Genomic DNA, 23,653 nt, shown 5'->3' with positions numbered 1-23,653 from the left:
CATAGTCTTATGTAGCGCAGACTCCAACAAAAGTTGTTAAATGCGCTCTACAGGTGCTGAATGTGCAAAAACTAATAGAGTTGAGAGAATAGAAAGTTTTATGACAGCGCTTGAATTGAATAATAGAATCTAAAGACCTAATTTCAACCGGGAGAGAGTTCCATAAAAGTGGTGCAGCAATCTGGAAGCTATGGTCACCGAAATATCTTGTACGTGATAATTGCGATAGCTGCTTGTAATAATGCAAGGATGTTAATATGTCATAATCTAATGAACAGGAGATTCCCTCAATATTAGTCACGTAGTTATATAAGACGTTAGTTTTTATTACATCATAACTCTTTCGGATGATAATTAATTGTCAAAACAGCTGCTCACTCCAAACCAACGGTTTAAAAAATAATAATAATTTACTCAAACCCAAATTCGTTTAACATTTGCACCTTACCATATTCAGGGTACCTTTTCGCCACTTTATTGTATGAAAAAAAAATATTTCAAAAAACGTTGCAATGATGGCCATTTTACAGGTTACAAGTTTTCATTCAGTCGGTAAAAAGATAACGTTTTCCTTGATTTGGTTGCTTTTGTTTTGCAGTAAATGTTGCGAACGTAACATCGGATGACCAACGATGGAAACAGGTACTTGCTGAGGTAAGTAAAAACGTTAAAATTGTGCCCATAAAGTTTTAGGTTAGGGATTCGTTTCAACGGAATACTTCAAACTGTGTTTTGAATTGAATCCATTGTCTCCGCTGTGGAATTTGGAACTAATTTAATAACGATTCCTACTTCAGCAGCTAAACAAAATCCTCTGGCTATTCGCTCATATTTCATAAACGTGGCTGATTATATTCCTATTTGCAAAGCAAGGTGGAGATCAATTTTTTTCTCAAAAAAGATTCAATGCTCCGGTTATGTTGAATTTCAGTTCATTTGCAGGTACGTATCACCTTTGAAAGTACGTGCCACACTTCTCTTGACATTTTTAATGACTTTGTCTTTTGACTTAACTCCCTTTTCGAGAAGTGAAGTTAAAGTGATACCTTTTATGGCTATATTATATAGGCCTTATCATTAAAACGTCTATGAGGGTATACCTTTTCATATTTCGCGTACATCTATTATATAGCAAACCTTCTATAGGTAATAATTATTAACCCCGGTTGTCATCGGCTCAATATATAAATAAATAACGCCATGTATCGTATATTTTTTATTTTCATTTTTTTATTTTTATTTGATTTATTTGTTTATTCATACAGACTGGTATAGGCCTACAACATAGCGTTGACATTATGTTGTACAGGAAGATACAGAATGCGATGATGAAATACTTTCTACACTTAGCTAATCACATGATTGTTTGTAGACCAATCACACAGTAGCTGTAAGAGATAATTTGCATATCTCTAAGTAGAATCACGACTATATCAAGACTAACACAATCAGTCAAAGGTTATAAGTTTACAGGTAGTACAACTTACATATATGATCAAATATGCATAACTTATTCATTATAGTCCAGGGGTGGGCAACCATTTGGAATAAATGGGCCAGATATAAGGAGGGAAAAATTGGCTGGGCCGCACCTAACTAACGACCTGCTTTTGATTTCAAACCTTTGATCCCGAGGACCTTCAAGCAAAAGGTGTGTGTACTTAATCTGTATTCACAAAAAAAACATAATGTCAATATATACAGTACAGTTGATAATTAATGGGGATAATAGGCCTACCTGACAGCATCATTAGTGCCGATAAATTCTAAACAGCTAGCTCGTTTTTTGTTATGATGTAAATTAAATTGATTTTTTTCTTTTTCTTGAGACATTTCACGGGCCGCAAAAAATCACTGGCGGGCTGCATGTGGCCCGCGGGCCGTACGTTGCCCACCCCAGCATTATACTGTTACACATCCTCACACATCAAAGGACAAACGATTGCTATTGATGTTGTCCCATCACCGTTAATAAAAAAATATGTCAAATATTAAATATGGACTTTACAACTTTAAAATTAAAGCATGCAACATAAGTGAAAACTGCAGATTGGCAAAAGAACAGGCTCTTTATCAAATTCCCCCCCCCCCCCCCCCCGTGGCCGCTTACTTGAAAACAAGCTACTCAAGTTTGTGATTCAAAAATCTTTCTTGAAGACTTTCTATTCCGTGGTTTCTTTTCTCTGTATATTCAAAGTTTTTTCTAATACTTTTAGAGCCGGTTTGGTCGACAATTCTATGAAGCTGGGGCAAGTGCGTCGAGTATTATTAACTTATAGATTGCAAATGATTGCAAACTAAGTCTTAAGATTGTTTCTAAATGACATTAGCAAATATTAAAATGATAACATGTTAGCCAAGAAATTTATTCCGTGGCACATGTAAAGCAAGTGGTTTATACAAAAAGGTAGAATTTTTCCCTCCAATGAAATTGTACAGGAAAATCTTGTAAAATTTTGCAGAATATATAAGTCTTTTATATTGAATTGTAAAATTCTGTGATATTTACAGAATTTTTACATATGTCATGTAGTTTACAGAATAAGTTTGTTTCTGCAATATAATGCATGTACATTGGAATTTGAAGAATGTTTTACGGAAATTTACCTAAAGTAGCCTATGTATGTATTTTAGATCCTCCTGTAAGCAGGAACTCGCGAAGAAGCCTCATTGGCTTGTCAAAGCCGCAAGCTGACCGAAATCAGTCTCTTAGATTCATATTTAACGTCCATGATTATGAATTGTCAATTGTCAACAACTCTGTAACTGGACGACATACATTAATCTAGGAGTGACTCGAACCGAGGACCTAATTATGATTGGAAGGCACCGGCGTTAACCAATGAGCTAACACTCCAGTTACAAACACGGTACCAATGTCCAATGGTATAACAACCTCCTACGTGCAGGAACATTACCATTATGGTAAAGAAAAGAATGAAATCCAGCCCACAATTAACAGGTTGATTGTCTCTAGAGTTGTTCTCTGCTTCAGTGTTATATTTCAGCAACACCCCCACCCCCTCATCAAGGACCCTTCCCCAGCAGACGTGTATCACACTCTACAAACTCCCTGGTCAAATGATCCTAGTGGTAACCTCAAAGTGACACTATTGGGGTTAAAAATCTAGCAACCAACCCGCAACCTGGTTAGCCGGTTGTGAAGATATATCACTTGCTTACTTGTAACTACATTCCTGTTGAATTCAGTGACGTAACCGGCATGCTAAATTCGCGGGCTTTTTCGTAACAAGGGCAGTGCCGAAACAGAATGGATGCGTTTGTCTAAGAAAAATACACAGAATGAAATTTAACAACACTGAATGACATCTTTGAAGGTAAAGTTTGTTTTGATGATTGTGATGTAAAAAGGCCTAGCCTAGTTTCTTTATATTCAAGTATTCAAATATGCGTGCTAACAGTAACAGTAACACAAGTAGTAACAGGGCGCGAGGCCTAACGTTAGGGTAGGTCTACCGTTATCAATGCATATGCCTTCATGCTCGAGCAGAGCTGTGTATTACTTCACATTAATGAACAGTCCTCAGTTCGAAGGCTAATGTGATGCTGGCCATGCCTATGCTAGGTCATCGTTACACCAGTTCTCATGACTTTTACCGCCCTCTGAATTACTGCCTAAAATGAAGCGAATCGCCTCATAAAAAATATTTTTGTGTGTTTACGCAAAGTTTTACGACAGAACTTTAGCCTAGACTATCACGTTTCCAACATTGTCAGTTTGTGTATACGCATAGCCTGACATTAGGCTAGGCCTGTTACTATTAAGGCCGTGGCTATTCTTACGGCTAGTCGCAACAATTATTTATAAACTATTCTTACGACATCGGCGAATTCATGCAAATTCAAAGTAAATAAAGAAACTGCGCATGTAGTAGGGGTAACCCTAACCCTAACCCTCAATCCAACCCTAACCCTAAACCTAACCGGAAATTATTGTTACTCATGGTCGTAAAAATAGTTCTCCTAGTCGTAAAAATGGCAACTGCGCATGCGCAAAAGGGAATTATTGTTATGACTAGTCGTAAGAATAGCCACTTTGTACTATTAACGGCTACGCCTAAACTAACGTTAGGCCCAACTACCAAGTTAAGCTAGGCCTATATGTATTGTTAGGCCTATAACATAAATCTGTTTTGTTTATGTAGGCCCGATCCCTGGTGTAAGTCGTGTTAGAATGTAACCTCGGCTAACTATAGGAGAACTTACAGGGATAGACCTAGGTTTGCAATGAAAATCGATGAGCTAGCCTACTTTAACTTATACAAATTCTGTTGCATTTGTTTGTAAAAAGTTTGGAAAGGTTTTAGAAAACGGTGTTATGTTTATCCACTTTGTTTTTCTGTTTGTTGAAGGTTGGAACCAACAGGCCGAGATATTTGGAGGAAGTTGAGAACCGCCAGCTTTTTGTCTTAATAATGGGTGATCGGGATGGTGGCCATCAAATTTTCGTTGTGGCGGATTGGCATGGATTAGAGCTCAGCAGACCCTATTAAAGACTTTTGATGTTTGCTTTAAGTTATTCTATGCCTTAGATCTTAGCTATCCATGGCAATGTGCAGTTACATGGGAGTTTGTTCAGAAGGAAATTTACGGACTGGATAGTCAAGTCCAAAACATCGTTTGCTATCTTGCAATCATGGCTGCACTGAAAGCAGGAGTGCATGCCGAAATCATGAAAGTGAAGCAATGAATATTGAAGACTACTTCCTGTAGTCACATAATGCAGTGAACTTGAGTGAACTTCGCACACAGCAAGTGCATCTGTAACTTAGAGAGAAAAAGCCTTATTGTAGAGGCTAGAGCAATAGAAAGGGTGAGGAACTAGCAGGAGTGGAGCAAGTCTCAATTTTATGATGTCGTGGTTTCAGTCTTATGTATGAATTAGTGCTCTGGCATTCAAAAGTATGTTTGAACAAGTTTTGAAGATATTTAATAAAAGTTTCATAAGAACAATAATTTGTCTTCTTTTTCTTTTATAATCTCACTCATAATTAGTAATTCCATCAAACAGCCAGGAGTGATAAAACTGTAATTGACACTTGTTTGGGTATGCAGACACTAAATTTCCAGCTGCTTAAATGTTATGTAGCATGACAAATTTGTAATTAGAGTGACTTCAGTTAAGTTGTGTGAAAGACTTTGCTTGTGAATAACCACTTTATATATGACAAAGAGTACTTCTATTTATATACAATATAATCACAGCGACCATACAGTAATTTTACAGAAAGAGGCACTTAGCAAGAAAACATTATAAATTATACTTGTTAAATTATAGTGTTAGATAAACGTAAAACAACAGACAAGACAAGACCCATTTATTGCAAGGAAAAACTATATATAACATTTAAGACAGTATACTTTACCGATACAGTGAAATAACAGTCACTATATAGTTATTTTACAGGGGGAAAACAAGACACATTGCATGATTTTTTTTATATAAATAACGTTGTCAGACTGTTTATTTTACAAAGAATATAGTGTGTAGAATAACAATCTTCATAATTATAGTAATGTTACGGACAAAGACTTTTATAATGCAAGAAAGGAACTGTTTAAATAACATTGTTAGACTATATTTTACCTAGATTATCTGCTATGCTATGCTGCGAGAAAAATTCTGTTTTTTAACATACTTTTTTTTAACGAGTTTATCGTATACATTGATACATTCAGGTGGCTGACGAGACCAATTCTGAGAAAGAGGAGAGACATGCATTGGTATATGCTAATACAACACAAAGGACACGGTGTTTCATTTATCTTCTTTTTTGAAGAGAATGAATCATTTTTCTGAACAATATCTCTTTTTTCGCCGATAAAGATCTTGCTCTAGTTTTAATCGATTAAATTATTGAGAAAATATATAATTGTATTAAACGTTTTTCTTTCAGATTAACGGTGGCCTGTTATTGGCATCTCTTATTGAATTGCTGATTGGTGTGACGGGATTAATCGGTTTAATAAGACGGTTTGTCGGTCCTTTGTCTATCGCACCGGTTCTTATCCTGCTCGGTATATCGCTCTGTCAGATATCATGGAAATCCTGCCAAGTCCACTGGGGAGTTTCCCTTTTGTACGTAAAATAAACTTTTTTCATGAGTTGGGGTTCATCTGTGGCCCTGGATGCAGTTTACTTGCGTTGGTTTTCAAAGGTTGTAGATTTACACCGTTTACCGAGACTTAAATTCTCCGAAGATGGGGTTTGTGGTATAAGGGCGTTTGCTATGTCTGTGGGTTTCTTAAGATCGTTTGGTTGGATGGGAGGGGGGGGGGGTACGAAAAGATGGCTTTGACCGTGACGTCCCCCCCCCCCGGTTAGGTTAAAGTAACAACATGTACGATAAATGTGTCAAACCGTTAACAACAATGCTGTTACGAAGGTTATATTAATCTGTTTGTGTTCTGTCCAGTGTTTCACTGTCTTGCATATTTAATCCCACGAAAACATGTAGCGTGGCCAATCTACATTCCCCCTATATTAATGTAAAGTCATTCTCGCTCCTGATGGAACATATAGTCTTGCATCAAGAACATGTTACTGCACAATTCTGAAAGTCGTGGACAGGTGGTTAACCAGGGGCGGCGGAAGTGACTCAATCTGGCGGGGCACAGCCTTCAAGGGTAATGGGACATATGACTTAGATTTGCGAAACAAGTCACAATGCTACAAATGGATCCTTTTACCATGATACCGAAACACAAATTCCCCCTTGTTTTATGTTTTCAAGAAGTTCTTTATGTTGTTATGTTCTTTCTGAATTCCAATCAACAGTGCACTTTCAAATACATTTTCAAGTTGTGTGCATTTTTTTACGCCATTTTAATAGCAATAAGTTACATAATAATAAATAAACGGTACTTGTTATTTACCATAAATTACACAAAATTGCGTTGGATCCGGTGGCTCCTGTAGGCCTACCACGTGGCGCCCACGTCACGGTATTTTGATATTGTTACAACTACGCTGACACATCAGAAAGCGCCCATCAGTGCTTCTGGAACATTGTCACAGACCCAAATCATGTCTATGTCCTGATTTTAGTTTATAGAAACTGATGTGAAAGCTTAAAGGTATAGTCACTATAAGCACCAAATTATAGCACACTATAATGGCTAGAAGTTTTCAAAAAGTACTTTCCTGGAGGTCTTTACTCTCCAAATTGTTCTCAGACATTGACATTTTTAAGGAACACACAAGATGACTGAATGTCCCAGTTGGGACAATTTCCTCGAAGGTTGTAATAAAAACAGTTTAAGAATTGTGACTGTATATCTAGCATATTTGGGGCCAATATAGCATGCCTTTAAAACTCTGCTCTCGTAACATGCCTTTCCAAGAGAAAGAAAACAAGGTATACAACATTAAATGGAGATTTATTGCTTCCTTTTCCACCTGTTTCAACAGCACAGCAGCATTGATCGTGGTATTCAGCCAGCTACTGAAGAACGCCGAGGTACCAATGTTGACATATTCAAAAGAAAATGGAGTCCAGGTTGTTCGGTCGAGAATTTTCTTGAAGTTTTCGGTTAGTATTTTAAGGGTTTTGTTTGGCGAATCATAACACGTGTTTGTTCATTTGGATCATATTTCGTTACTGGAGGAAAATTTTTTTGACTAAATATATGTATATATAAGCATGAAAGTTGTCATAGCTGTAAACAGGTCCTGCAATTCCGGTCGTTAATTCCTGACAGAGATAGTCAAATTACAACTTGAACTTTTGCAAGTCAAGGGACCATTGCCCTTGTTAATTGGACACTTGCTGTAACTAGAACAAATATGCTTTTTCACTATTAAACCAATTTGGGACAGTTTTTTGGCCGAGGAAAGTGACTAGCGGCTTCAGATGTAGGGAGTTTAAGGTGCATTTTCTCCATTTGTTCAGGCATGTCTTCTCCGGGGATGATGGCGTTCAGGGTCGAGGAAATTAGTGTTACATCATTGTCAAATTCATTTCCTTACACAGACTTGCAATAGATCGGCTATAGTACTTTACCATCATCCAATGAGGGTGTACTATCTGGCTAACTTCGACATAGCTGAACGACGTATTGTTAAATAGGGCATACAGTGGTGTTCACACAACTAAAAATAGCAGCAAACAGAACACGCAAATTCAAAGCGAAGACTTTTCGCTCCAATAATGAGATCCATCCATCTTATTTCACAGGGTATAATGGTATAGCATAGAGACCAAACTGTACGTTAGCAATAGTCCTTATTATCCACTACAAACAGAGAAGACACTATAACTACTGTAAATTTTAATGTTTTGTACCACAGTAAAATCAGCATGGATCGTGCTGATAAATCGGTAGTATGCGCTATCAGGATTACCGTAAGAACTGAGGTTAGGCTATGTGTTATCCCAACAAACCCACTGTACGGTTGCATATGTGGCGTTTATATATCCTCAGTTCTTAGTGTAATCCTAATAGCACATTGCTACCGGTTAATCAGCACGATCCAGTTTTCACTGTGGGTACAAAACTTTTAGATTTACAGTAGTTACTGTAATCTCTGTGTGAATCGGTCGCCCGTTTATATGAATCCTGACACCTCCATATATTTTGTGCTTTCAATATGTGCAACAACGGGTGAGTTATCTTAGGGCCATGCTTTCCCCTTCAATGCAATCTACGTACACTCTATACTCATCCACCATTAATATCGGCGGCGTACAAAAACAAAAGTATTTAGAATAGTTTCAATTTTTGTATTAATGTAAGATGTCTTTTAAATAGCAAAAAGGAAAGTCTTAGTTTCAAAGTGTAGCATTGCCACAATAACATATATTTTATATTGACTCCTGGTAAACTGTTCTTTCAAAATAAGTAACGGTTTAAAACACTTTAGTTAACATATTTTATCGGATGGGAAAAAAAGCAATAAACGAAACGAACGTCTAAACTATCTGGTCAATAGTTGGATTTAAAAGCGACAAATCAAAAGAGATGTATAACAAAGAAGAACACACATTTAGAAAGTTTTCCACCTAGCGAACTGCTTTATACCCTTCTTTGAAAGACCCCAATGCACCCCTACCTGGAAAGAACTCATCATAGGCCCTAAGTAAACGTTTGTGCCAATGTTGGATATAGGACTCTCAATATTATAGCTTGGTGTTATCTTTACAAATAGGCTCATACTGTGTTTCTGCATGTAAAACCAATTTTGTTCTCCGGTAGCTACTAGATGGACGATTTGCATATGATTGATGTTAATTGGCTTTCAGTTTCCTTAAAGCCGGTATTTCACGTAGCCATAGATATTTTGTAGGAATGGGGCAGGTGAGGAGAAGCTCGTGAGAGTAATCAATTGCAATATTAACTGTGTATTTAATAGTTAAAAGTTGCATTTTCCCCGCGTGTTCGGCGTGTGCAGGAGAATAACCAATAGTGATCAATGTCGACCCCTTATAAAGGTTATTTTTCAATCCTTTAGATGTTTTTGGCTATTATGTGCTCATGGTTCCTTTGTTTCATCTTGACGGTCTCTGGGTTCCTACCGGATGATCCAAGCGCAAGGACCTACAGGACCAGAACAGACATTGGCAACGAAGTATTCAATAACACTGGCTGGATCACGTTTCCATATCCAGGTGAGGCATATTTTTTCTCGATTGATCAATAAGCAATAAATGATTAATACAGTAATCTATATTGAAAGTCTTGTTTTGCGTTATATTGTACATGAATACTGCCTCGTGTACCTTTTCCAGTTCCCTCCTTCCGTCATCCCCTTAACCCCCCCTCTCTCCCAAACCCCCCCCCCCCCCCCGCCACACATACACTAAACAGGCTACATCAGGACTTAGGACAAGAAAAATGAATGTCCATGGATTGAATATCAAAATGATTTCAATCGTTGTACTGAATGGAATAGGCGTTTTTCTTGTCAAGTAAGGTGTTGTATAGGTGCCCTCATCCTTACCTCAAACAGGCCGCAAAAATTCCAGCAATCTTTGCGCCCGAAAACAGCTATTGATCATATGCGTGAAACGTTCGGAACTGTGGAGGGCTCAGTGCGGTTTTACGAACAAAATCTATTCTCTGTTTTTGTCATGGCTTTAGGCCTATATGCTTTCTTTCACTTTAAGAAAAATGACTCTGTGCCCTTACACAATTTTGATAATTGCGTTTAGTGCCCTTTTGGAAGTTGAGAAGTAAGTTGCCGTTGTACATTGTCATTTCCAACGAAAGTCCAAGGAATCTGTAGCGTGCGTTCAAAATTAAAGTTACCTTGCCTCTTCGATCATTAATTCAAACAGTGGTTATACATCCACTATATTATACAACTTTTCAATGGTGTAACGAAATATTGAATATGATGTACGTAGTGCTGGGATTTGGTGCTCAGATAACGTTTTTCAGGGAACCCGACTTTCTCTTATCATTTACGGTTGCCTATATTGTACAATCTTTTACAAGTCCTACTCAAAATGCATTTTTTTTAAATTATTCTTCTCTGAACTGCGTCCTCACTAGTCAGTTTTATCAGATAACTCTACAGTTGCCTATATGCTTGAGCTATTCCCTACCAGCTTCTTGTTTAACTAGATGTATGAATTGAGATACTATAGACTAAAAATAGATAACCTTCATAAGTATATCTTTGATAAACCATGACCAAAGATATATTCGAGCTTCAACCACCCCCCACTCCCCCACCCCCTAACTTTTCTCTCTCTCTTCCGCCTTAGCCGCTAACCCTTAGCACGATAATTCATTATATCCATACTACAATACGTACATTACAAAGTGCGCGACGGAGAACAAATGGCAAGGGCTTCTTTTCGGAGATAATGGTATACTCATATACTAATTCATGTTTTTGAGGGTATTCCTGTTCATACATTATGAGACGTACTTAACCGATACAGCATGGTGCAGCATATGAACAATAACAAAACAAAAAATAACTAAATAACTATATATATATATATATATAAATATATATATAACTATATAATATATATATATATATACATGTATATATATATACATAAACATACATATATACATATAAGTGAGAACAAATGTTTGTCCCAATGTTCAAGATAGTCTTTAATAATGATTGAACTCTTTGTTTTATATATATTAGGTCAAGTTGTTTGGCCCAGTCTGACCTTTGCTGCCTTTTTCGGCATGCTAGCGGCTGTTATGGCCTCAATTGTGGAATCACTGGGAGATTACAACGCATGCGCAGCTATCTGTGACGTCCCAACTCCACCAGACCACGCGATTAATCGCGGAATTGCTGTAGAAGGCCTTGGTGGTGTGCTGTCATGTATTTGGGGGACAGGTACGGGTACTGCGTCATACTCGGCACCCATCGTTATAATAGGAATAACAAAGGTAAACTATGTTAATTGTATCTGTTTCGTTACATTGGTTTCGGTTAAGGCATACGTATGGTTGTAGCACTAAACATCCCTGCAACAGCTATTCGGAGTACAGAGATAAAATATGAAAAGTATTTCTCGATGTTACAATATCGTTACCAAAAGAGGATGAACAAGCGAGTTTCCCAGACTTTCTCTACCGGATCCCGGTATTGTCCAGATGCGTCATAAAACTCCTCGCAATATCAACAACATAACTGTTTATATTTTGCGATGGATGTTTGTATTATGCCAATATCAACAAAGTGACTTTTTGTATTATGCCATGGATGTTGGTATTATGCCAATATTAACGAAGTGACTGTTTGTGTAATGCCATTGATGTTAGTATTATGCTAATATCGAGAAAGTGACTGTTTATATTATGCCGCGAATGTTTGTATTATGCCAATATCAACAAATTGACTTTGTATTATGCCACAGATGTCTGTATTATGCCAATATCAACCAAGTGACTGTTTGTATTATGCCATGGATGTTGTATCATGTCAATATCAACAAAGTATCTGTCTGTATTATGCCATGGATGTTTGTATTATGCCAATATCAACAAAGTGACTTTGTATTATGCCATGGATGTTGTATCATGTCAATATCAACAAAGTATCTGTTTGTATTATGCCATGGATGTTTTTATTATGCCAATATCAACAAAGTATTTGTTTGTGTTATGCCACGGATGTTGTATTATGCCAATATCAAAAAAGTGACTGTTTGTATTATGCCATGGATGTTTGTATCATGTCAATATCAACAAAGTGACTGTTTGTATTATGCCATAGATGTTTGTATTACGCCAATATAACAAAGTATCTGTTTGTATTATGCCAGGGATGTTTGTATTTCGCCAATATAACAAAGTATCTTTTTGTATTATCCCAGGGATGTTTGTATTATACCAATATCAACAAAGTGACTGTTTGTATTATGCCATGGATGTTGTATCATGTCAATATCAACAAAGTGACTGTTTGTATTATCCCACGGATGTTTGTATTATGCCAATATAACAAAGTATCTGTTTGTATTATGCCAGGGATGTTTGTATTATACCAATATCAACAAAGTGACTGTTTGTATTATTCCATGGATGTTTGTATTATTCCAATATCAACAAAGTGACTGTTTATATTATCCCACGGATGTTTGTATTATGCAAATTTCAACAATGTAGCTGTTTGTATTATGCCACGAATGTTAGTTAGTATTATGCCATGGATGTAATTCTTCATCTTATGCCTGCTTACTCATTAGGCTGACTGAATAAATACACATAAGTCATAAGTTAATTGTGACGTATCAAGTATTTAATCTAATCACTGGATTCAATTTTGTACGCATGGCAACATACATTTTTGAAACAACCTTATATATATATATTATATATCATTTTTAAGTTGTATATGTTCTTTATGATATTTAGAGTATCGTATAGATTAGTGTAAACCTAATCACTGCATTAAATGTGTCCGCATAGCCACCTGCATTTTTTAAAACAACCTTATTTATTTAATATCATATGTATTATTCCGGTGTTTTGTTTGTGTTTCTTACGATATTATACAGGTTGCTAGTCGCCGAGTAGTTCAAGGGGTTGGTGTGTTTTGCATTATTGTGAGCTTCCTTCAGGTTATCTGTTCCTTCTTCGCTACTATTCCAGCACCTGTCTTAGGGGGTACACTTATCGTGAAAACGGGTAAGAGCTTATTTAATCAAAACAATATACATATTAGTCCTAAAGTTTCTACACAGGTGTAGAATTCCTTAATATTTTGTATGTGGGAGGGTTCTGTGTATTCAGCATAAAATATATTTTCATTGTGATTCTGTGTAAAACATGCAGAGCAGCAAACATGTATATCATCCTCACTGCATCACTGGAGAGTTTTTTCAGAGACAAGCACGTGCGAGATGAAAATATTTGTAATCTCAAACTGAAATCCATTATATTTTCCACGTTTATCAGTTAATATAGAAGGTGGCCGTAGAAAGTTACTACCGGTTTCAATTTAAAATGAATAACTTCAATCTGTGAACTTAGTGTAACCGTAGTACATGTGTGCAAAAATGGTAAGCAGTCGACTCAAGACTGCATTGAAACACCGGCGTAATGCCCAGGGGTTGAGGTGGTGCGAGTTCCCGGTCTCCAGGCATAGGGAGGCCCGAGCCCTAAATAAGGTGCAACCAGCATATTACGTTCAAAACTGACCGATACAGTTTGCCCATGCACATTTGGATATGGATATTAAGTGCTTAAGCTGTTTGCATAATATTGTCAAACCTGTCATTGTGGTGAAGGTTATGATGGTAATTAATCGTTATTAATACCTTCTTGAGGGTGTAGAGTAGTGCTGGAAGATATCCATATAAATCTTGGGCAAAGGACTTCTGGAGTTCTTCCTCGATCACCGGAAAGTATACCATCGTGATTTTGATTTCCATTTTGATTCCATTTTGATTTCGTGATTTTCCATTTACACTATGTGATTTTCCATTTACACTACGTGATTTTCCATTTACACTACGTGATTTCTATTTTAGTGGAAGGTGCACGCTTGACAGGTTAGTATGTTACAACTGCTCATGTTAATAACTATTTATCTTTTTCCTTTTAGGAATGATTATCTCTGTAGGTATTTCTCTGCTACAAAAAGTAAATCTCAGTTCATCTCGTAATCTCTTTGTTCTTGGACTCGCTCTGTTCTTTGGTATTGTCATGCCGGAATACTTGAAGCAAAACCCAGATGCTATCAAAACAGGTATGTACAGCCTACAGGAATCTCTTTAATCACACTATTTTCAACTTGATAAGTCAAGCTTATTGCCAACATTTTCATGTGATTTCACCTGGGGGGGGGGAGCATTCTGGGGCAATCTCTCCAATTTCGATTACGTATTTAGTAACATTCAATTCTTTCCCATCTCTTCTGCAGGTTCTCCCACAGTAGATTCATCACTCACTGTTCTACTGGAGACAGGAATTTTCGTTGGATTTGTTTCCGGAGTGATATTTGACAACTTAATTCCGGGTAAACGTTTGCAGCAAATATTTCAGAATTTTAACAAATAATGACACTAACATTAACAACAAGAAAGCCTAGAGTGGTTTACAATATAACTTCTCTTGCCTTTTTCAAACTTGGGAAAGGTCATCTGGTTTGTCCGTCAATGTGCCAGTAAGTCAATATAATGGGTAACCGATCTTCAAACATTTTACTGTGACGTCACTCCTCACGACATTTTCACACAAGGACACACTTAATTGTCTATTTAATAACTGAGCAAAATCTTTTACATTCTCAGAATAATTCAGAGAGAGAGAGTCTGAACATTCATGAAAGTACTTTGGAAACTTTTAGTATTTTCGTAGCATGCTTCTTCTTTTGTTTCTTTTTTTTTTTTGCTCTTCCAAACTCTTTTTTCTTTCTTTTTATTGAAAAGGTACCCCCGAAGAGAGAGGTCTGCGACAAAGCAGTACCTCAGAGGAAACAATAGAAGATGGAAGCGAAAAAGATGAGGAGGGTGCAGCTAACTGTTACGATTTTCCAGTTGGTATGAGCAGAATAAAGAGATCGGGATTTGCTGACTTGATCCCTATAAGCCCGACATTCCGAGGATTTGGACGAAGACTGGCAGATTCACATAGTATGCTGAAGTAGCAGATTGTTAACAGTATACATCACTGTCGGTTTTAGATAAATGATTACCGTGCACCGTACTTGATACAAGTTTAAAGCTCTTAAGAGTCCGAATACAATTCGTGACTAAGTATAGTGTTTTTCAATGTTGTACTCTACACCGGAATCCCATAACATTGTAGAGCATTACTGTTATGTGTACACTGTTAGAAAAACAAATGTATTTTTACGGTAGTATACTGAATACAGTGAAAAAACGGTGCGTTTTTGTTTTGTTTTTTTGTTTTACATTGAAGCCGTCAATTCAATTCCCGCCGTCATTTTAGGTTAAGTAACAACTCAAATTTGTCTTCTTTTATCGGGAGGGAAGGGGGGGGGGTGGGTTAACTTTTATACTTATTTTTCATTAATCAGGGATACCACAAATGCCTTCACGAGCTAGTGGATACCGCAAGTAGTCGAGCTGTGACTCCTAAGTTGAAGGAGATTTACAGCTTTATAAGATGTAATCACCTAACGTGAATATACCCCACAAAATACAATGAATATGCAAACTTGTCCCGTAATGTGTGATAAATGATACACCACGGGATAATAACGTTTAATTGTGCATTCACGCAAAGGTTAAATAAACGTTGTTACGTCATTACATCCATGACCATTAAATACAGTTTAATATATATTTAACTATAACGTTATGTTATGAAAAGTGCGTTAACTGTCTTTCTACACACGAATAACGAATGTTTATTTACGGTATTGCGTTATTTTTGCTTCCATAAAATTCTGTTATTTGACAAAACGGGCAACGTTATAATCATTTATGAATCATCCTTCTATTGTACAATAGATTTGAAGATATGTCGGTCCATTTAGTTCGTCAGGCAGTTGCTTATAGTCGGGCGACCATGCTTACTTTTGATCAATAGTTCGGGCAATCGGTCAGTCAATCAATCACGCTTTCGGTTAAGACGGACGTTCGTTCTTCAACAGCCGTTCAGTCCGATAGGCAGTCAGTAAGATGCGAGACCAGCTCCGTCAGTCACGTGTCATCCGTTCGGTCAATTATTTGCCAATTGATCAGTTTTCGATCGGTTTGTCATGTTCGTGGTCGATGGATCCATCGGTGTGTCGATGGATCGTTCGATCAATCTATCATGATTCTGATATGATTAATTACCTGCCATTCAATCATTAAAAATAGAAAGGTTTTTAATGTAAATACCATCTATGTACCACCCATACCAAATTAGTTATTATTATTAATAGAATGATGGGAAGAGTCTTTACTGTCGATGTAATTTTGGAATCGAAGAACATTAAAGGGTAGCAAAGGGCAGAATATGTGTAGAAGAGGTACATACTATGTAGGAAGTGGTACTTCAGAAGCGAGGCAAAGGAGGGACTGAGGAGAAGGAGGAGAGGGCTGAGAAGGATAGGACAACGAGAATGGGAAGAGGAGGATGGGTTGGGGAGGTGTAGAGTATAGGGGTCTAGATTGAATAAAGGTAAAGGGTATATAAATGGTTATGGTAGGGGATATGTTATACAAGTAACTCCACAGTAGGCCAGCAACACACTTAGCATGACACCCAAGTTTTTATTTTGTAGTGGCAATATTACTATAACATTATAACATGATGACAAATAAACATATCATTTAATTACACATGCAAAATTTACTGAAGAAAGAATTAGCTACTTATGACAGAAAATGTATTTATATATATATATATATATATATATATATATATATATATATATATATATATATATATATATATATATATATGTATATATATATATATATATATATTTATATGTATATATATATATATATATATATGTATATATATATATATATATATATATATATATATATATATATATATATATATATATATATATATATATATATATATATATATATATATATATATATATATATATATATAGTTGCAATAGTACTTATTAAATTCATATTGGCTACATTTAACTCAGGTAAAATCAACGTATATAGCGCTCGTGGTGGTTCTATTAATCTTGATAACATTCTTCGTGATTACAATACCTGTGATTACATTTCATCCCGGTTCATGTAATCTTGGTTGCAATAGTAGGAGTGATTACACATTCAATCATCATGATAATAATAAATCCGTGATTATACCTAATTTGGTATAAATTCATCTTAATAACATTCCATCGTGATAACACATAATTGTGATTACATTAATAATCATGGTTACATTCATCATAACTTTTATTCGGTTTCGATAAATGCGATTTGATAAACTGATGTATTAATGTTTGAAGTTATAGCATAGACGTGTACGCATATCAATCGACTCATGAGTCATATAAATGGTTTTGAATTAATGATTTTCTAAAAGTCATCATTATCCATCTGCAATAAAAAAAAAATCCGACATGTAAACGTTAGAATGTTTGTGACATCTTTAAAGTATTTTAAGAAAATTTAGGACAGCACTAAATCACATAGTACAATAACCTTACACCAACTGCAGGATTTTCTTACCACGTGACTGTTACTTATCGAAGATGCAGCGGGTGCCGGATTCCCTATTAAATGTAACTTCCTTATTTCGTTTATTTACACATTTATGCAAAGATATAGCAACAAAACTGATAATTATCTAAAATATAAAAAGAAATATGGGAGAGGCAGTATAAGTATAACTAACACTGGCTAAATGTGCAACCAACCAAGTCTTGATAAAATGTTGCAAACAATTAAAGAGAATAATAATTTTAAAAAAAAGTTTTCAATTGATATAAAGTGATACATGGTTACAAATATCTCCAAATAGCAGTTTGCTTTCCACGCTGCATTGTTTCAGACGTGTGTGTGTTAATGATCGCTGCTATAAAACACCGTTTTGTTGGGTACGGTATGACCCGCAAATATCATAAACGATGCAATCGTTTTTCTGAAGTATAAGTATTATATCTTATTTTGATATATTCAAGATTTCGCGAAACTTTGAGGCTACTTATTATACGATCTACAGACATGTTAGTATGAGTGACCACACATTGACCATAGAATAAAATGGAACAACAACAACAAAAAACTATTATAATACATAATATAGGAAACAGAGCAATTACTGTGTTGTTGATGAAAGGATGTGTGTAACACATTATCACGCAATCAGATTAGTTAAATATATTCATAAACAGACATTCAGACTCAAGAAAAATATTTAACAATAGTGACGTCATAGTTTGAAATGTCAATCGAATGGAATCAGATTAAAGAATCCAATCTAAATAGTCACTGGGAGACCATCTAGCTAGTTCCTATACATCCTAGTTCATCACATTCAGTATTACGAATTCGCATATGAAAGGCATTGCTTCATCACATTCAGTATTACCCCAGTCACCGTTTTCTCCGATATACCCGCAAGAGTTGGAATAATTGTGTGCTTTAGGGTTGTGCAGTGCCCAGTTAGTAAAGAGCGCTGCCGCACCGTTTGCAGTCCATACCCACAGGCCTGTTTGAAGAAAAAAAATAACAACACTGACGAGTCAATTTCTCGAATTAAGAATGATTGAAACATTGCGCATTTTACGTTGACTTCCCAGCACTCTGGTGATCCCAAACAGATTGATTAAAGGAAAGATAATAGGCCTATATACGCAGTGGCGTCGCCGAGGGGTGGCCTGGGGGAGTTGGGGGGGGGGGCACGTGCTCTCTCAAAATAAAATCGTGCCCCTCCCCCCAGATGCGATTTGTAGTGTCAAAAAAAACTTGATCTGCCTCAATTGAAAAAGAATTATCGGACAGACTAAGCCCGAAATCTCTTGAACATAAAGTTACTTCAAGTTGCAAAATATAGCACAAAATTGCATCTAAGGACCCTTGATTAATCAAAATTTTCCCAAAGGGGAGGGAGACACCCCTTCCCCTTAGACCCCCAGGACGGCATTCACAATTGAACATTGTGCCCCCCTAATTAAGTCCTGTGCCCCCAAGATTGAAATGTCTGGCGACCCCACTGTATATACGTCGCGGATGTGCGTTTTTGTTTCATGCAAGATCCAAGACAATGAAAGATTAGCCAAGAAGAAGGAGAACTTGGATTCTCTATTCATGTAAAACCTAAAGGTTAAATCGATTTGTTTGTTCTACCGATCTTCACTCATAATTAATTACATTAATTTATCGTGATTTGCATGCTTCTTTTGGTCAATTCTAGTAAAGGATACGTTGTGTCTGGATCCTCACACGTAGCCAGGCTTTGCGGTGTAAGGGGAACAAAGGAAAATCCAAATATGGACCCCATTTTAAGAGTCAGGGAATTTAAGTTTGATTATCATGTCCATTAATATGATTTCCATCATTTTTACTAAATTCATGTAAACGAATTTGCGTGCGGGAATTATAAAATGTAAACCATATGCAAGAACGTCTTGGGGGAGGGGAGTAGGCACATGTTCCTATGGCCCTATTGGCTACGGCCCTGTATATAACATTGATACAAAACATTTAAAAATTCATTATAGTATGTGTCGGTTAGTAAACGCAGGTATCAAATATCTCAGTGACCCACGTAGAGCTGTTCTGTTTTTGTTAAAGACGACAATCATGTGCGACATATTTAGACAATAAATAAGGTTCCTAATTGTGCTAATAAACACTTCTGAATTTTCTTTTAAAATCCCCAAACTGAACGTTTTTCTCCCCGAATGACTGGAGGAGGGGCATGACTACCCCCTCCTTCCCCGCCCCCCCCCCCGAAAAAACACCCCATCCCTTACGCAGACGACCGTTTTGGCATTAAGGATAGAAAGAAACTAAGTCAGACGAAAATTCCGCCCCAAGATGAAATATAAATACCATTCATAACTAAATCGTTTATTCCAATCCAATGGGTGGTGAGCTTGCTCTTAACGATCTCATCATAAACGGCAATATTTTCATCCTCGCTGTCAATCGTGATAAGATGAGCACCAAGAGATTTGCATAGCTCCCTAGAATCATCCCAAGTCTTCAGAAAGGTCACGAAGCAGTATGAAGATCCAGAGATTTCATACACATCAGGAATGTCACCTGGACAAGCTAACATTGGTATCAAGAAAAGGAGAGAGAGAGAGAATACAACTTAGGCCATGACATTCACAAAGAAACAACCAATCGCCTTACATTTATATTGTGATCACGTGGACTTGACGGTGTTACGTCAAATGACTTATCACGACGGCGTCCCTTAGTAACTGGTTACGCAGTGGTTTCGCAGTGGTTGCGCATAATGTCTCATTAACATTGCATCTCGAGTATATATCTCTGCGAGAGTCTCAGTAATGGAAAGTCACTCATCTCCAATATCATCAGAGATAACTGCCATGGCAGCCAGTTGGGACAATTTCCTAATGCTAATACCTCTCTAAACTGTTCTCCAATATCATGCTTCAAAGCACTGCTATTGACAGTACAAACAGTTCCTTTAACCTTGATCTGATAGAAACATGATATTCATACTGCTCGTACTGACAATACGAGTGCTCTGAAGCTGAGCATCACACTACAGTATAGAAAAAAAATGTCCCAACTGGGTTGCCATGGTCGCACAATTGTGAATATTTATGATATATCTATCGGAATACTTTAATGTTTGACTTCCAATCAGGTTGTAGATTTTCATTACATAACGACCTTTCCATGACGTCAATGAAGTAGAACATCTCCAATATCACTTCATTGTAACTAGTGTCATACACGTCACAATGTGGGCGTGGTTCCATTAAGTAAATATAATGATGAATAACATATGTATAACCGTGTCTTGCTTTTGTGTATTTGCTTTAGAGTGTTTTGTATTTAAAAATCAATTAATTTTTATTTTTAAAATGTGTTCAATAACTCAAAAAGTCAAAATGACGGTATGCATATTCATGTTGTTAGTTTTATCACCGTCACTAGGAAATATCCATATATGAAATGTTCTTGGAAGTATGTTCTTTTGTTCATGGAAATACACTTTCTATCGGATGTGATATAAACATACAATTAAACCTTACTCTGATAATAAGGTGTGATCGATGCTAACAGATTGACTAATATTTAAAAATTTGGATAATAAATGATACTTGTAAAGAAATTTGCACAAACATAAGTGTAAACATTAGCCAACTTACCAGAACAATTCATCGATGGTTCATTGGAGCTTCCGTAACAAACACATCGGAAAGAACCGGCAGTGTTTGTACAATACGAGAGCTCCTTACAATTGTGTGTACCTTCTTGGCATTCATCAATGTCTGTCGGTAGAAAAGAGCCTTACGTATCATTTTATTTATTTATAGATTTTTTTAAACATTTTTCTTTTTAAATCTATTTGTCGGTGAATCTCTCAATCACTTTATCAGTCTTCGACAGAAAACAAAATTATTCACAAATTTGCGGGACATGTTTGACTCCTGTTTGTATTTGAACAACTTCACAATGATTGTGTCTACCAGTTTTCTAAGTAATACGTTTAATAGAAAGTGATAACGAAGGGTCTTGATTTCGAAGTCAGTCACCAATGAAGTTAGTTACTTCTTTATTTTAATAAATATTTTAATAAAGGGGTGATGAGGGGAGGTGTGGGGTGGTTATACTCCATGCTGTTACAAATATTACCAAATACTATTCACGTGGTAAATTAAGGGTACATTTGTTGAGGCAGAAGGTGCTCATGAATTAAAGTAAGTTAAGTTTTGTGAATTTCGCTACTCAAATACTCCCAATCTTATATATTGCCGACCTAAGTATGGAACACTTTTACCGAACTGAAGTTGAAAGAGATTTGATCGATCAAAATCCACAAACATGGATTTTTTTTTGATGGGGTTCGGGTGGAGGTTGATAAGTAACATAATTAATTCTACCCCTTGCGGTTTGTTCTACTCTCTTTGTGATCTTAGATCATATCTATTTTATTGGATAAGGCGATATATAAGTTATGATTATGATTATGATTAGTATTAGTATTAGTATTATTATTGGTAGTAGTAGTATTATAATTATAATTATTATTATTATTATTATTATTATAATAATAATAATTATTATTATTAGCAGTAGTAGTAGTAGTAGTATTAGTAGTAGTAGTAATAGTAGTAGTAGTGTATTAGTAAAGTAGTAGTAGATGTTATAGGTTTAGTAGTAGTAGTAGTAGTGTATTAGTAGTAGTAGTAGTAGTAGTTGTAGTAGTAGTAGTAGTAGTGTATAAGTAATAGTAGTAGTGTATTAGTAGTTGAAGTAGGAGTAGTAGTAGTAGTTGTAGTAGTGGTAGTGTATAAGTAATAGTGGTAGTAGTAGTAGTAGTATTGCAGATCAAAGATAGCTACGGAAATAAGTTTGGTACTACCTGTAGTAAAGTAGTAGTAGTTGTTATAGTTTTAGTAGTAGTAGTAGTAGTGTATTAGTAGTAGTAGTAGTTGTTGTAGAAGTAGTAGTAGTGTATAAGTAATAGTAATAGTGTATTAGTAGTTGAAGTAGGAGTATTAGTAGTAGTTGTAGTAGTAGTAGTAGTAGTAGAAGTAGTAGTAGTAGTAGTAGTAGTAGAAGTAGTAGTAGTAGTAGTAGTAGTAGTTGTAGTAGTAGTAGTAGTAGTAGTAGTAGTAGTAGTAGTAGTAGTAGTAGTAGTAGTAGTAGTAGTAGTAGTAGTAGTAGTAGTAGTAGTAGTAGTAGTAGTAGTAGTAGTAGTAGTAGTAGTAGTAGTAGTAGTATTGCAGATCAAAGATAGCTACGGAAATAAGTTTGGTAGTACCTGCTTGATTTGCATATTCACTGCTTAAATATGTATCACAAAGTCATTGGTTACCTTGGCAATAGAAGCCTGTAGATTCATAGTCTGAGATCATTGCGGTTGTGGTTATCTCAATCTTGATATAACCGACCTCACATTCACATCGATATGATCCTATTGTATTGATACAAACAGCATGTGATGTAGAAAGGCAATGGTATTGTGTAATGTCGATGGAACATTCGTCAATATCTGTGAGAAAAACACAGTTAGCAAACAAAACGTTTGACTTGTTTACACACAACGGTGCGACTGTTACATGCTTTCTGTTGATATAATAAAATGACTATTTAATGTACTTGACTTAATTTCATCCTAGACCTTTCGAAAAGTGGAACTAAAATATTCTAAACCTGATCCATGCCCAACCCCCACCCCACTCCACCCCAACCCCACCAGACCCATGGCCCCCTCAACTACCCGTATACACTCACGTACCAATAATCACAATTTTATGACAATGAGTCGAGTATAATTATGTCGTCACACATGCCGTCATTTGGTTTTTAGTTTAGTCTGAGTGGAGATCTAAATCATTGGTTATGACGTCATAGTATCTCATATCTACGCATAGTTATGAAATCAAAATCAATAGGGACAATAACGTGTTAAGTTAATCAGTAGGTTGTTATTACCTGGTTCACAATAAAAGCCTTCATTATTGTTCTCGACCTTCACATAACCGTCCTCACATTCACATCGATACGATCCGTCAGTGTTTACGCATCGGCCATAAACTACAGTGCCACATTCGTTCCAT

General features: G+C 36.2%; 1 protein-coding gene and 1 long non-coding RNA gene across 2 annotated transcripts in view; one reads left to right on the top strand and one right to left on the bottom strand.

The window, feature by feature from the left end:
* Window positions 1–15,322, top strand: part of LOC139960510 (solute carrier family 23 member 1-like) — a 19,596-nt gene extending 4,274 nt beyond the window's left edge. Inside the window, exons 4-12 of the mRNA XM_071958934.1 lie at window positions 599–654; window positions 5,919–6,100; window positions 7,433–7,553; window positions 9,473–9,629; window positions 11,132–11,385; window positions 12,999–13,128; window positions 14,048–14,191; window positions 14,366–14,461; window positions 14,874–15,322. Of these exons, the coding sequence (XP_071815035.1) occupies window positions 599–654; window positions 5,919–6,100; window positions 7,433–7,553; window positions 9,473–9,629; window positions 11,132–11,385; window positions 12,999–13,128; window positions 14,048–14,191; window positions 14,366–14,461; window positions 14,874–15,091 (1,358 nt within the window). The 3' untranslated portion in view covers window positions 15,092–15,322. The remainder of the gene's footprint in view (window positions 1–598; window positions 655–5,918; window positions 6,101–7,432; window positions 7,554–9,472; window positions 9,630–11,131; window positions 11,386–12,998; window positions 13,129–14,047; window positions 14,192–14,365; window positions 14,462–14,873) is intronic.
* A 5,940-nt stretch (window positions 15,323–21,262) lies between these two features.
* Window positions 21,263–23,648, bottom strand: LOC139959872 (uncharacterized). Its single transcript, XR_011790249.1, has 3 exons — window positions 23,529–23,648; window positions 22,909–23,085; window positions 21,263–21,358 (listed from the first exon to the last, which is right to left on the bottom strand). It is a non-coding gene; the product is annotated as an uncharacterized lncRNA (long non-coding RNA).
* Between the last annotated feature and the right edge of the window lie 5 nt (window positions 23,649–23,653).

This window comes from Apostichopus japonicus, chromosome 19 (assembly GCF_037975245.1).
Source record: "Apostichopus japonicus isolate 1M-3 chromosome 19, ASM3797524v1, whole genome shotgun sequence".
NCBI classification, from domain to species: Eukaryota; Metazoa; Echinodermata; class Holothuroidea; order Aspidochirotida; family Stichopodidae; genus Apostichopus; species Apostichopus japonicus.
The sequence above is the reverse complement of the archived record's forward strand: the minus strand, read 5'-3'. Positions and strand labels throughout refer to the sequence as shown.